Source organism: Arachis ipaensis, chromosome B6 (genome assembly GCF_059453495.1).
Source record: "Arachis ipaensis isolate K30076 ecotype BB chromosome B6, ASM5945349v1, whole genome shotgun sequence".
NCBI lineage: Eukaryota > Viridiplantae > Streptophyta > Magnoliopsida > Fabales > Fabaceae > Arachis > Arachis ipaensis.
Window position 1 is genome coordinate 148179774 of NC_142441.1, and position 16720 is coordinate 148196493.

The 16720-nt window shown below is 31.0% G+C and overlaps 1 protein-coding gene across 1 annotated transcript; it reads left to right on the forward strand.

The window, feature by feature from the left end:
* Positions 1–3334: 3334 nt before the first annotated feature.
* Positions 3335–4520, forward strand: LOC107648539 (uncharacterized). Its single transcript, XM_016352364.3, has one exon. It carries the CDS (start codon positions 3360–3362, stop codon positions 4083–4085), a length of 726 nt encoding a protein of 241 aa, XP_016207850.1. The 5' UTR covers positions 3335–3359; the 3' UTR covers positions 4086–4520.
* Positions 4521–16720: the final 12200 nt, after the last annotated feature.

The window sequence follows — 16720 nt, forward strand, 5'->3', positions numbered from 1 at the left end:
AGTTTGATCCGGTCCAAGTTTTGTTTCAAACTTCAAACTTCTAAGTGAGGAGTAGTGTCGCCGTTTTTTAATAGATAGTGACTAAAACATGTGGAACTCATCGCCGCCACTACTCACCAAAGACAAGTACACTACTGTACCCCTTTCAATTACCATCATATTAAGTGACATTCAAAATCACTTAATAATATATATGTATTTATAATTAGAAATTACTCATACAATTAATTAAATATTAATTAATTACTTTATTAGTTTTTTTTTTTTTTAAATTTATCTTTTCCACTTACACATGTGACATGTTTGAAGGACTATTGTCTATTGAGTAGCGGGAACTGGGAACCAAACCTGTCAATAATTTTCTGACAACATTATTGGGCTGCATATCAAGTTGCCAACATATATGACCTCATACAAGTGGTAATATATAAGAAAAATATTTATTTCTTTTAATAACCAATTATTTTATATTTGAATTTGGTAATAAAATCAGTTGCAAAAGAACCATGACTTCTATAAAATCTTCGATAATTAAACAAAATTTTGATTTTATGTCTCTTCTAATATAAGCTTTTTCATCTTCAAACTCAATTCATATCATTGAAAGATGATACAAATACATATATAATATTAGAAAAATTTTAAGTGTTTCGGAAACACCGGTATTTCAGTTATTTTAATCGTTAATTTTAATTAATATATATTATATATATTTTTTATAATTTAAATCAACGGTTAAAATAACTGGAACACTAGTGTTTTTGGTACACTTAAAATTCTTCTTATAATATTTAAAATATCAATATTATAGTTCAATAATTGACCTTTATAAAACATATATAATATTCATTTTTTGACTAATTTGATTGATGTTCACTTGACCTTCTAACCTGGAATAGTGTTATTTTGTACTTATTAGTTACACTCAGCTTCATTTGTAACAAATTATAAAGTATAATAAATTAAGTAGTTGCCGCTAAATTATTTATCAATAATAAGTTCAACTTTTTCCCTAATGCATTTAGGGGGTAAATAAATCTTTTTATCATTTTTAATCAAATTTTTAATATTATATATACATGTTGAATAAATAATAAAATTTATTATAAAATAATTAAATTTCAAAAATATAAGATAAATTATCTTATTTTTATTTGTTTTTATCTTTTTTAGGCCAATGCTCTATATATATTTAGTTTTATTTTCGTAATACAATTCAATTCAATCAATAAAAAATACAAAGTATAATATTCTTCCTCTCTTCTTTTCTTATTCTTTCACAATTTTATCATGGTATCGGAGTCTTAATATCCTCCTTGAAGAAGATACATAAGCTATCATCTTTCCGGTAAAAAATCACCCTACTTCTTCTTCAACTACCTCCCACGATGAATAATCAATCTTTTAATTTAACTCAGAATCCAACTAATCTCTATTACGTCAATCCAAGTAAAAATTAAACATCAATCTTGATTACACCTGTTTTAACAGAAAACAACTATCATTCATAAAAGAATAGTTTAATAGATAAACCTAATATATATTCTATTTCTTTATATATATATATGGAAATATTTAGTAACAAAAAAAAATCAGCTAAAAATAGTCATAACTTGCCTTATTTAACATTTATTAATTGTTGCAACAATTAATAAATGCTAAATAAGACAAGTTCTAGCTGTTTTATATATATATATATATATATATATATATATATATATATATATGGAATTAAGGTTGAAAGTCACTTCATCACTTAAAAAAATAATGTAACTTTATGTATAAATTTAGCATTTTAAATTTTATCTAATTGATAAATCTTATGCTATCATATCCATATGATATTTTGAGGTAATGCAGCAGCTTTTAAATAATATTAGAAAAATGTTAGAAGGTTATTAAAATTTATTATTTTTAATTATTAATATTAAAAAATATGAGATAAAATATATTATTAAATTAATAAATTAAAAGAACTATTTAAATTAATAAATTTTGATAGTTTATTAGTATTTTTTATATAATTATATATATAAGTTATATTGATTTATGTGTATATATATGTGTGTTTAAAAATTTTATATATCTAGATAATTTTCTGAATGAAAAATGTTAGAAAGTCATCAGAATTTATTGATTTTGACCATCAATTAATCATTAATATTTAAAAGTATGAAATAAAATATGTTGTTGAATTATTAGACTAAAATTAAAAGAATTAAATTAATAGATAAGTGATGGTTAAAAAAATAAATTTTAACAATAAAACTCTGCATCCAAACAAAATACTTAACCAAGTTGTTATAACAACTTTTCAAATCACGCGTCTCCTCCTCCTCCTCCTCCTCCTCCTCCTTGCGTATTCTTCTTTTTTTTTTTTCCTTTTTCGTTATCGTCATCACCAATAATACTAAAAATTTGTAAACATATTTATTAGTTCTGATGTTCTCGGATGCCATCATTAAATAATTTCGGTTCATTTGTGAATTAATTAATGTTCACTTTATACTGAAATTATTTAATGATGACACCAGAGAAAATCAGAACTAATAAAAATGTTAGCAAAATATTAATGTTGTTAGCGATGATGATAACGAAAGAGAAAAAAGGAGGAGGAGGAGGAGGAGAACCTACGTAAGCAAATTTAAAAAAAGAATAAGAAGGAGAAAGAGGAGGATGAAATGGAGAAAGAGAAGGAGAAGACGAAGAAGGATATGTGCATATGTACATGTTGATGTGATGAAAGTGAATTTTGTTGAGTTTGGACTAATTTAATTAAATTTGATTACCAAAAATATTTTAAAATACGTAATGTTAGGGAGACAAAAAATACAGTAAGAACTTACTTTATTTAACATTTATTAATTATCGTAATAATTAATAAATGCTAAATAAGACAAATTAATAAAATTATAACTGTTTTTGACTAATTTTCTTTAGTTATCAACCATTTCTAAAAATTTAATACCCGTATTATTTCTGTTTCTGAATAACAAATTTAAAAATTAGTTATATGATTGGTCGTAGGTGATTATACAATAGAATGATACGCCTTGTTGGCAATATATATAATTATGATGTAGTGTATGATTATATTCTATTTGGAAGTCCCTGTCAAGTTGAACCCAGACTTTGCGCACGTGCTTTTTTCTTTTACTGTGGTTGGTCCTACCGCGTTACCCTACGTCACTGCAGCGATATCAACTTCCTATGATTAGCCACGTGCCCCCCACTCTTTCTACGCACTTTAAAATCAACACGTTTTGATTTTCAAAATCTTGTTCATCCATGGCTACTATATAACCACACTCCCCACCCTTCCGCCGTCAAACCCCACACCCATACATACACATACATACATGTCTACTACCATGACTACTACACCTAACATTGATTCAACCTTGCAAAACTCTACTTTGAACAGAGTAGTAGATTCTAGTTGCAAGATGTACAAAGGTGTGAGGAAGAGGAAATGGGGCAAATGGGTATCGGAGATTAGGCTTCCCAACAGCCGAGAACGGATATGGTTGGGTTCTTATGACACCCAACAAAAGGCGGCTAGAGCCTTCGACGCCGCCCTCTACTGCCTTCGCGGCCGCCACGCCAGTTTCAATTTCCCCGACACGCCTCTTCATTTGGAGATCAACAATGTAAGTCACTACCATTCTCTCTCCCACCATGAAATTCAACAAGTTGCATCCAAATTCGCCAATAATTTTGATGCTGAGGAAGAAGAGGAACCGTCATCACAAAATGGTGCTAATAGTGCAAGCTCCGTGTGTGATTATGATGGGAGTAATAATAATAATAATAACGACGACAATACTAATAATAACGTGCAAGTGGACCATGGGGACATGGATTGGACATTTTTGAACGTGTTGGATGATCAAAATGATTCCAATTTTGATAACACTATTGGCTATGATTTTGGCCTCTACTATGGAGGGATAGATAAGGTGCACTCAGGTGAGTTTTTGTATACTACTACACCACCAACAACTTTTGAGGATAACAATAATGGTGATGCTGATGATGATGATGCTTTTTCTAACCATTCATTCCTTTGGAGTTGGAATTTTTGATTCACCTTGCAGGCCCTAAATCCCTCATACACTATGCCAAGTTTCATAATTATCAGTACAAGTATCCTTGTTTTTTTTACATCATATATATATACTATAATATGTAGTAATTAATTATACAATTCGACCATACCACATGTCATTGGTATTATTGTGGAACGTGGCCAAGTTTTTTTAGTGCCATTTTTTTAGTCTGATTAATAGCACTTTGATCCGGCCCTCTCCCTTAAAAAATACCAACAATATCGGATAAGATACCTACTTATGATTTCTATTCTTGTGATATGTATTTGACTATTTGTACTAGTACTATATTATAATGATTTGTACTTATGATAAACTACTATATTGTAAACTATATACGTATACTTTTTTGTTCATATTAAGTTAAATCTATAATAAATGCATAGATATTTAATTTGTATGGTTTGTGTAGATAGCTTAGTTACTATCCAACAAAATTCTCTCTCTCTCTCTCTCTCTCTCTCTCTCTCTCTCTCTCTCTCTCTCTCTCTCTCTCTCTCTATATATATATATATATATATATATATATATGAAAAATGTTAGAAATCATTTATTTTTTTATCATTAACTTAATTTTTTTAGTTTAATAATTTAATAATATATTTTATTTTATATTTTTAAATATTAATAACTAATTAATGACAAAAACAATAAATTTTAATATATATATATATATATATATATATATATATATATATATATATAAAAGAGTATGTTGATATATGGAAAGTACAAAATTTCGAATTGAGTAAATGTGGATATGCTCATATTATGAAAATCATTCATTTACCTAGCAAACAATTGCACACGTATAAAAAAAAAATTGTTTACAATTTTGTATTTTAAAATATAGGTTTGAAAATTTTTTGTGTTTTTAATTTTTTTTGTATATAAAATTATTTTTAAGGTTTAAAACCAAATTTTAAAACGTTCTTTTTATTCAAATCTTAAAATTTTAGACTAAATTATCTATAACAAATAAATTATAAAATAAAAAAAATAAGAGAAGGAGAGTATTTTTACTCCTGCTTGAAGAAGGAAGGGAAGAAGAAGAAGTTGTCTACGATCCACCGCTGCCTCTACTTCTGCCGCAAAAAATTTAAAACCAAGTTAAATTTTAGAGACTATTTTGTATGCAAAAAAAGATTGGAATGAAAAAATTTTAGATGTATACCTTAGGGACCCCAAAAAAAATCTTTATATATTATTAAAAATATACATACATTCACTTTTTTTTTTTGCATTTATCTATCATTATAAAATTTAATAAATTTTTTGTCTAGATATGATTCGATATATATATATATATATATATATATATATATATATATATATATATATAATGACAACAACAAATAAAAGATCATATATAAAACATATTCTCTTTGCTTTTTAATTATTAGGGTTTTATAAAGTTTTGATGGCATTATTGTTTATTTTTTTTTCTATTAACGTAAAAACTGAATTTTATAAACTTTTCTCTTTTTGAAAAAGTTTAATTTCATCGCAGTTATCTGAGGATAATGATAACTAAGAAATGTTCAAGTAGAATTTTATAATTAATCTTTTTTGAGAAATCAATACCAAGGTCTACAGGATAAAAATACACCTTAAGTGTAACAAAATAAGTTTACATATTTGTTTTTTATTGTTAAAGATTATGTACTAAATTGTTAAACATATATACATATATGTTTAATAATCACTTATCAAGTTATTAATTTATCATTATATTCACTAATTTAATCTCAACAATCACCAGAATAAAGAACTTAGTAATAAAACGGAAAGAGTACGCAAAAATAATAGAATTGTGAAAGAAAAATATGAAGAAATTTTATTGATTGTTGATTGATTGAATTGTAAACTATGAAAGTAAAATTAAGTATATATAGAGTATTAACCTATGAAAGATAAAAGTAGATAAAGATAAGATAGAGATAAAGATAAAGATAACTATAAGATAAGATAAAGACTAAAATTATAATTGAATTTGTGTATTCTGTTGGGTTGAATTTGTGGGTCGTGAGACGTCTTTATTGTTGTCATGGGCTAAGGTGGAAGAGTGGTTTAATACGCCCCCGCAAGTTGGAGGATGAAAGATGTCAAGAACACTGAGCTTATTCAGATTAAGATAGAAGGGTTGAGGAGACAAAAATTTGGTGAAGATGTCAGCTAGTTGCCCAGAAGAGGGAATTGGGAGAAGTTTCATTACTCCAACTTGAGCTTTTTGTTGAACCACGTAACAATCAACCTCTAAATGTTTGGTCCGTTCATGAAAAATCGGGTTAGCAGCAATATGAAGAGCACTCTGATTATCACAATATAAAACTGGTGGGCGGATAGGAGAGATGCGTAAAAATTGTAACACATTTAGTATCCATTGAAGTTCACAAGTTGTGTTGGCAAGTGCATGATATTCTGCTTCCGTAGATGAGCGGGCAATGGTGATTTGTTTCTTGGTCTTCCAAGAGACTAAAGAACTACCTAAGAAGAAACTATAACCTGTTAAAGATCGCCGAGTGTCAGGACATCCGGCCCAATCAGAGTCACTGAAGCCAAGAAGCTGAATTTCCGATTCCCTCGGAAAGAAAAGTCCTTTGCCGAGACTAGTTTTCAGATATCGTAACACATGCTTGGCAGCTTGAAGATGAGATTCAGTAGGAGATGCCATGAATTGACTTAATTGTTGAATGGCATACATGATGTCCGGTCGAATAGTGGTGAGATAGATAAGACGGCCAACCAAACGACGATATACAAAAGGGTCGGATAGTAGGAGACTTTTGTCTTGATATAGTCTTGTAGTACTATCCATTGGAACAGAGGCAGGTTTAGCACCTAATAAACCAGAATTCTCTAAAAGATCAAGACAATATTTTCTCTGAGATAAGCAAATTTCATTCTCTGATTGAGCAACCTCAATACCCAAAAAATATTTTAATGGCCCAAGTCTTTAATTCGGAAGTGTTGGTGCAAAATAGACTTAATGGCAGCAAGTTCAGAAATGGAATTACCAGTGAGAACAATGTCGTCAACATAGACTAAAAGGATAGAAATTTGATCACCAATGAATTTGAGAAATAAACTATAATCAGATGAGGTCTGCTGATATCCATGAGATAGTAAAAGATGAGAAAGTTTATCATACCACATACGACTAGATTGTCGTAAACCATACAGTGACTTTAGCAGCTTACAGCATTGATTCGGTTAAGGAGATATAAATCCGGGTGGCAGAGTCATATAAACATCCTCAGAAAGATCCCCATGTAAGAAAGCATTATTGACATCCAACTGATGTATAGGCCAATGCTTCATAGAGGCCAATGCCAAAACTAATCTGATGGTGGCAGGCTTGATAACAGAGGAGAAAGTTTCCAAGAAATCAACACCTTCAGTTTGAGTGAACCCTTTAGCCACAAGGCGTGTTTTATATCGATCAAATAAACTATCAGGCTTGCGTTTGATGCGATAGACTCATTTACAGCCAACCGGCTTAACCCCTGCAGGGCAATCAACAGGACGCCAAGTTTTGTTCGGCTCAAGAGCATGCAACTCATCTTTCATAGCATTACGCCAATTAGAGTGTTGATTGGCGTCCTTAAAAGATTTTGGCTCAACGTCAGAATGTAGAGATAAAAGAAGCTTTTTATAGATGAAAGAGAAGAAAAAGACATGACTGGAGATAAAGAATACTTACACTTTGAGGGAGATTAATTTGTAGAGATGAGAGAGGAATTACACAAGTAATCAGAGAGATATGCTGGAGGTCAGTGAGGCCGGTCGAAATGACGAGGATGAGGTTGCTCAGGTGGTGAAGAAGGTGACGGGGGATGAGAAGGTGATGGTGGACTGGTGTCTAGTGTTAAAAGTGATTCGGTGGTCATGGGTTCAACTTGGTTAGGAAACGATAATGAGGAAGAAGGAGAGCTTGTTGGAGAAAATAAAGAACTAGGTGGACTTGGGTCAATGGGTATAGGTGAGGGTTCAACTGGAAGACTAACTGAATCTTGTTTTTGAGAAAGTGTGTTTGGTCATGTTGAGTTGAGTGTATGGAATTGGACATTTTTTGTGACTAAGGGCAAGATCATTTCATAAAAAATCACGTTTCTAGAAATCTCAATTCTTTTATCTTCTAAAATATAAATAATATACCCTTTAAAACCAGGTTGAAAGCCAATAAATACAGCCTTTTTGACTCTTGGATCAAATTTTGATCTGTTTGCCATTTGGGTAGAAACAAAACATAAGCATCCAAAAACTTTAAGGTCATGATAATTTGGTGGATGATTGAATAAAATCTCAAATGGTGTTTTAAAATTAATTGCGGATGATGGAACTCTATTAAGTAAATAAACAGTATGTCTAACAGCATAAGACCAAAAAGATGATGGTAAATTAGATTGAAACATAAGAGCACGAGCTATATTCAAAATATGTTGATGCTTGCGTTCTACCCTTCCATTTTGTTGAGGAGTTTCAACACAACTACGTTGATGAATAATGCCCTTTGAAGCATAAAAATCAGGTAAAATAAATTCTGGTCCATTATCGGAACGAATAGTTTTGACTTTGGAGTTGAATTGTGTTTCAATTAAAGTAATAAAATTTTTTATTTGATTTTGCACTTCTCCTTTTGATTTTAATAAAGTAACCCATGTAAAGCGGCTAAAATCATCAACAATAGTAAAAAAATATTTATGATTATGAATAGAATTTTATCGAAATGGACCCCAAATATCAAAGTATAATAAATCAAAACTTGCATTGTCTTTATTAAAATTTTGAGAAAATGGAAGTTTCTTTTGTTTAGAAAGATGACAAATGTCACAAGCCTCGTCTTGATGCATAGAGATAAAAGAAAATTGTTTATGTAAATGATTAAGTCTTTGTCCAGAAAGGTGTCCTAAACGAAAATGCCATATATTGGAAGGTGTAATGGGTGGAGATTGGATGAAATTTATGGAGTGTGTAGTGGTTAAATTTTTACCAAAATTGGGTTCAAAGACATATAATTCTTCTCTCATTCTGGTCAAACCAATCGTCCCCAAATTGTTGCTCTGTAGCGTGCAAGAAGAAGATGAAAAAGTGAGTTCATATACGAGTGCTGAAGTAATTTTTAAAACAGAGATAATATTAAAGTTGAAATGAGGTAAATAAAGAACATCATGAAGAACCAAGGATGGTGAAAATTGAACGATGCCTTTATAAGAAACAGTAGTTTGAGAACCATTTGGTAAATGAACAATAATAGGAGAAATTTGTGTGTAAGAAATAAACCAAGACAAATTTGATGCAATGTGATCTGTGGCACCAGAATCAATGATCCAAGTATTTAAGAATGAATCTCGATTTGAAGAATTGTTAACAGTAGAAAAGGCATTGAAAGAACAAAGATAATGAGTAGTTGGACTTGACAAAAGTTCAAGTTGGTTTGTAGGACGAGCTTCTTCGTTGAAAGGAAGTGCCATGAAAGAAAAATGTTGGGCTGACGAAAGGTCCAAAATAGGCTCCGGATGAAGTTGCTGCTGTGCCCTTTCTCCTTGATCCATGGATGTCAGCAGAGCTCAAGAGGAGCTCTGATACCATAATAAAACGGAAAGAGTACGCAAAGATAATAGAATTGTGAAAGAAAAATATGAAGAAATTTTATTGATTATTGATTGATTGAATTGTAAACTATAAAGGTAAAACTAAGTATATATAGAGTATTAACCTATGAAAGATAAAAGTAGATAAATATAAGATAGAGATAAAGATAAAGATAACTATAAGATAAGATAAAGACTAAAATTATAATTGAATTTGTGTATCCTGTTCGGCTGAATTTGTGGGCCGTGAGACGTCTTTATTGTTGTCATGGGCTAAGGTGGAAGAGTGGTTTAATACTTAGCACGGCTAATAGTATACAAAAAAATAACCATTTTACTAGAATATTTTTGTAACAAATAATTGTGTCAAAAATATGTTCAAATATATTTTAATGGTTGTTAATTCTAATATCTACGGTATTATTGTTGGTTAATAATTACAAAAAATATTTAAACGTACTTTTAACGGACACTTAATTGTAAAAAGGAAAACTTTATTGGCACTACTTTTATTAATGTTTAGCTATCATTGATGGTAAAGAATAAATGTCAATAAATATTTTTTTTTTAAATAGCCGTAAAGATATACTTTAAACATTTTCTAATAATACTAACTCTTTTTGCGACCATAAAAAATATATCCTATAAAAATAACTACTTTTAGCGGTTGTAAAATCGCTTATTTTTCTTATAATGAATTAAAAATTGGACAATTTAGGATAATTAAATTCTTAACTAAGATACACAATCATAAAGATGAGAAAATAAAATAACAAATAAACATATGTAATGCTTAGCTAGTTATGTATGAGATGCAATTTGTAAGCAAATAAATGAATATAAAATAAGTTAATTTTGATAAACAATAACTATAATATAAAATGAAATAAAGTATTTTATCAAGGCTACTAAATTAGCTATGATGTATTTAATATTTATATATAAATATATTTGTTATTTAATTCATTGTTAATATATATTTTATATTTTAATATATATTTTATATTTTTATATAAGTAATTTATGTGATGACTGATTTTTTGTGTATACGTTGTTAGGTATCAGACAAATGACACAACAAAATATAGAGATGAAAAATTAAAAATTTGTATAAAATATGAAAATAATTGAATACTTTTCTTTGAGAATTGTAACTTCTCTCTATCACAAGGAGACTACAATAACACTTTCTCTTAATAAAAGGAGAACACACTTCTCTCTACATGTACAGGAGAAAACTACTCAAAGAAATATTATGTTATTTTATCTGGATGACTTGATTGAAAACAAAATGAAAAGATTTTCAATTTATAAGCGAACCTCTGTTACGTAAACCACCCGTAACATGATGTTACTATTCTTTCTCTCTCTCCACCATCAAAGTTTGATGGCTATTATCTAGGAATATTTTTCTCCTTTCATTATTTAGTTTTTTATTTCTTTTCTATAATTAGTTTTACTAAACTTACAATCTCCTATTTAAAGCTAATTTTGGTAAATTTTCAAAAATTTATATTGCTCATATATTTAATAGGCCATATGAAGATCTACACCATTCAAATTTTTCAAGTGCTGATTGATTTTGTCATGGTATCTACTAGGTTATCTTTAGTGTAAATCTTCTACATATCAACACTTCTTTCCTCTACTACTTCCCGAACAAAGTGATATTGTACTTCAATGTGTTTTGTTCTTGAATGAAAGGCAAAATTCCTTGCAATGTGCAGAATCTTCGATCTGTTATTTGTGCTCAAATTCCTCCATCAACATTTGGATCCAAATAGCTTCCTTGCATGCTTGTGTAGCTGCCATATATTCAGCTTCTGTAGTAGATAAAGTTACAACAGTCTATAATTTAGATAGCCAGCTCACAGCTCCTCCTGCAAGGTTGAACACATATCATGTAGTAGATTTTCGTTTATCAAGATCACCTGCAAAGTCTGAATCGACATATCTATTGACAATAAATTCCGATCCTCCAAAACATAATGCAACATTCGAGGTCCATTTGATGTATCTCAAGATCCTCTTAACAGCATTCTAATGCTCTTTACTCGGATCTGCCATAAATAACTTACCACCGCAACTGCTTGAGGAATATCTGGCCTTGTACAGATCATGACATACATAAGGCTTCCCACGCTGATGCATACGGTACTCAAGACATTTCCATCATCTCTGCTTCACTACTATGATACATACTTAAGAATAATTTGAAATTCATAGGAAGTAGTGGGGTTGAAATTGGCTTACATTCTTGCATATTGAAACGTTACAGGATCTTCTTTAAATAATTCTTTTGCGATAGCCAAATCTTCCTATCCCTTTTGTCTCGGTGGATTTGCATCCCTAAAATCTTGTTTGTTGGTCTCAAGTCTTTCATATCAAACTCCCTAGCCAACTGTGCCTTCAATTCTTGGATTTGATCTTTGTTGAGACCTACCACCAACATATCATCTACATTCAACAGCATAATAATGAAATCATTATCATCAGACCTCTTGTAATAGGTACAATGATCTGAACTAAGTTTGTTGTATCCAAGGCTAATAATAAAAGAATCAAATCTCTTGTACCAACACCTTGGCACCTGCTTTAGATCGTACATAAATTTAGTTAACCTGCAAACCAAATTTTCTTTTTCTTGTTCTTCAAAACCTTCTGGTTGGAGCATATATATCTCTTCTTCAAGTTCTCCATGAAGAAAAGCAGTCTTTACATCCAATTGCTCTAGATGTAAATCAATTACAGCACACATAGCCAAAACTACTCTAATAGTAGTTAGTCTCACCACTGAAGAAAATATTTCATTGAAGTCAATACCTTCTTTCTCAGCATATCCCTTGACAACCAATCTTGCACGATATCGTTTCACCTGATCATTACTATCTCGTTTGATCTTGTAAACCCATTTGTTACTAATGACTTTCTGACCTGCTAGAAGTTCAACAAGTTTTCAGGTACGGTTCCTATGTAATGCCTCAATTTTTTCTTGCATTACTGTCATCCACATAGAAGTGTCTGGATTGCGCATAGCCTCCATACTCCATCTTTTGTCAAAAGACAATATGCATCATGGTTTGTCAAAACATAATTTGAGTGCCATGACTGTGTTCTTCTTTGTCAAGTGGATTGACAAACTTCTATGTCATTGGCCTCTGCTTCGTGTTCTTCGTGCTGTGGTTCTGCTTCAGAAAGATCACCTTCTCTGCATTTTTTATCTATTTGAACAGTGGTTATCTCTTTAACAGTACTGTTATTTTCTTGTTCTTGTTGCAATTCATCTTCTACAAATATCACATCTCTACTGACAACTACCTTGCGAGCAGTAAGATCCCACAGGCGATACCCCTTAACTTCGTCAGCATAACCCAAGAATATACATTTTCTAGACTTTGGGTCCAACTTTGTTCTTTCCTGAAAATTGTACATCACGTACACAGGACAACCAAATATATGTAAAGAAGAATAATTAGGTGGCTTACCTTGTCACATCTCCATTGGTGTCTTCAACCCAATTGCAGTTGATGGTGGCCGATTTATCACATAACAACCGGTTTTAATAGCTTTTTCCCAAAAGGACTTGGCTAAACCTGCAGTTTGTAACATAGCTCGTGCTCTTTCTAGGAGAGTCTTATTCATTCGCTCTGCTTCACCATTTTGCTGAGGCGTATATGCAACTGTGAATTGCCGTTGAATACCTGCTTGCTTGCAAAATGTTAGAAAATCACCATCGACATATTCTCCTCCATTATCTGTCCTTAAACACTTGATCTTCTTTTCGGATTCAAGTTCTAACTTTGCTTTGAACTCTTTAAACGTCGCAAACACGTCTGATTTCTTCTTGATCGGGTACACCCATAGCCTCCTAGAGTAATCATCAATAAATGATACAAGATATTTTACTCCTCCTAGAAAAATCTCCGATGATTCTCACACATCAGAATGAATCAACTTCAATATGTGTTTGCTCCAAGCAGTTAACTTCAATCTATGTTTCTTGCTTGTAATGTAGTGCTTACAAAACGGAAAGTTTATCGATTTGACCCTGGGAATGAGATTACGTTCTACAAGAATCTTCAAGCCTCGTTCTGACACGTGGCCCAGTTTGCAATGTCATATCATCGTCATTTCTTCTTGGCTTGCTGAAATAACTAATGCCTCTGCCTCTTGCAAAGTATCTCCCACAAGTATGTATAGATTTGCTGCAATCTTTTCTACTTTGATTACCACAAGAGCTCCTTTAACAACTTTCAAGATCCCACATTCAATATGGGTCTTGCAACCAAGTTCATCCAATTGCCCAATCGACAACAAATTCTTCTTCAAGCCTTTCACGTGTCTTACCCCTTGAAGTGAACGAATAGAACCATCAAACATTTTTATTTTAATAGTACCCATTCCAATAATTTCTAAGGCATGATCGTTTCCCATAAATACCGATCCTTCCAAGACAGGTTCATATGTACAAAACCAATCACGATGAGGAGTCATGTGCTATGTTGCTCCTTAATCAACAATCCAAACATTAGTGAGCTGTTTGCTACCTTTAGAACCGATTGTTACTTCGCCATACATGATTTCTCCATCATCAGAGGTGTTCGCAACACATCCTTGAGAACTTGATCCTTCTGGAACCTTCTCTATACTTTTCTTATTCTAACAATCTTTCTTGAAGTGCCCCTCTTACCACAATTGTAGCATTTAACCTACTTCTTACTTTGTGACTTTAGTCTACTTTGACTCCCACTGGAACCATGCTCCATTGATCTCCCTCTTGTCATCAACAAAGTCTCTGCTTGTTTTGAGTTCTTTAATCTATCTTCCTTATTCTTACGCCTAGATTCTTCTTCAAGAATCGCAGCAACCATGTCATCAAAAGAAAGATAATCAGTCAAAGCATTATTAGTTAAGTTAATGATAAGCTGATCATATGAATCTGGTAGACTTTGAAGTAAGAGCTCTGCACGTTCATTTTCTGCTATGGTATATTCCAACGATGAGAGTTAGGAAAATAGCGTATTAGATTGTTGATTTGATCCATTGCCGATGTGGACTCACTCATTCGAAGAATATAAAGTCTACTCTTCAAGAATATCTTGTTGTGAAGTGACTTGACTTCATATAATTTGGTTAGAGCATCCCAAATTTTTTTGTTGTCTTTTTTTCTGCTACACTTGATAAAACTGAGTCAGCTAGTGCCAAGTGTAAGTTTGCAACAGCATTGTTGTCCATCTCCTTCCATTTTTCATCTGTAATTCCAGTGGGTCTACCTTCAATTGCTGTCACGCAATTGTCTTTTCTCATAATGGGTTTTATCTTCAATTTTCATACAATAAAATTACTCCCATTGAATTTTAGAATTTCATACTTTGCTAACGTTTGTTTTTAGATGGTAACTCGCAGCGGAGAAAAAAAATATATTAATCAGTAACCTTTGACTCTAATACCACTGTTAGGTACTAGACAAATGATACAACAAGATATAGAGTTGAAAAATTAGAAATTTGTATAAAATATAGAAATAATTGAATAATTTTCTTTGAGAATTACAACTTCTCTCTGTCACAAGAAGACTACAATAACATTTTCTCTTGACAAAAAGAGAACACACTTCTCTTTACATATATAGGAGAAAACTACTCAAAGAAATATTATGTTATTCTATCTGGATGACTTTATTGAAAACAAAATAAAAAGATTTTCAATTTGTAAGCGAACATCTGTTACGTAAACCACCCATAACATGAGGTTATTGTTTTTTTTCTCTCTCCACCATCAAATTTTGATAGTTATTACTTAAGAATATTTTTATCTTTTTATTATTTAATTTTTCTTTTTTTTTTCTATAATTAGCTTTAGTTGCTTTACTAAACTTAGATACGTTAATAAAATAAATTGAAGGATCACATACTATATTTGTTAATCAAATATATATCTAATAATTTTAAATTTTTAATATAGGTTTTTTTAAATTTAAGTTATAGTCCTCAAAGCTAACATCCCAAACACCCCCCGGCCCCCCGCCCCTGAGGCCCGTCTTTGTAGGATGTGTTTTGAAGACTCTGATGATAAATATAAAAAATATTAAAAGACAAACTTAGTTTTAAAAAATAGATAAAAGGCCAAATGAATCTCTATCGTAAATATTCTTTTATATATATTATACACACACAAAATATGAAAACAATAAAAACAAATTTTTTATATATATATTTATATATTACTATCAGTATTTATTTTTATATATTATTGTTATGACGGTCCTTTTCACGACAACAACGCGAATTAATGATTTATGCTTACTATGAATTCCTCGTTAAAGATCAACAATTACAATGGTTTATCCTTATCATGATAAAATTTCAAAAATTATCCAAGTCTGTTGGCCAAAATTTAGATTCATTGAATACATTAGTGTAATGAACGTGCCACCGAGACATCTAAAGACATTACAAACTTGTTATATTGCCTCAAACTAAGTTGACTACTTTGGCTAGTACATTACAATATAGGAAAAAAATTTTCATATTTTACAATTGACTCATGCATTTTGCCTAAAATTTTGAAAAGACCTTAGACATATTATTTAAAGACTGCACACAACAATTCAGGTCAAAAATTACCTTTGTGCCCAAGATAACTATCATCTATAGAAGGATCAAATAGATGTATATAAACCAAGAAAAAAAAATAGATATATATACTAATGGTTTAGACGCTATTTATTTAGGATAAGTAGTGAAAGTGCTGTTTGATGATCAATATGATATCCACCAAGTATAAATAAATGTGGAAATGTGCAGTCGACTTCACATGTATGATATCCACCAAGTATAAATAAAGGTGGAAACTCAGATGCAGTCGACTTCACGTGAAGTTGATACCTGAGAGCCGTTAAATAATTTGACTGATTTGACTAAATTTTCATCTAACGGCTCTCAGGTATCAACTTCACGTGAAGTCGACTTCACCTGAATTTTAAATAATACAGGGAGCGCCAAGACAAAAGAAGTA

What these genes read in the sequence shown, in the direction of transcription:
- LOC107648539 (XM_016352364.3), top strand. Translation starts at nt 3,360, where the DNA reads ATGTCTACTACCATGACTACTACACCTAACATTGATTCAACCTTGCAA.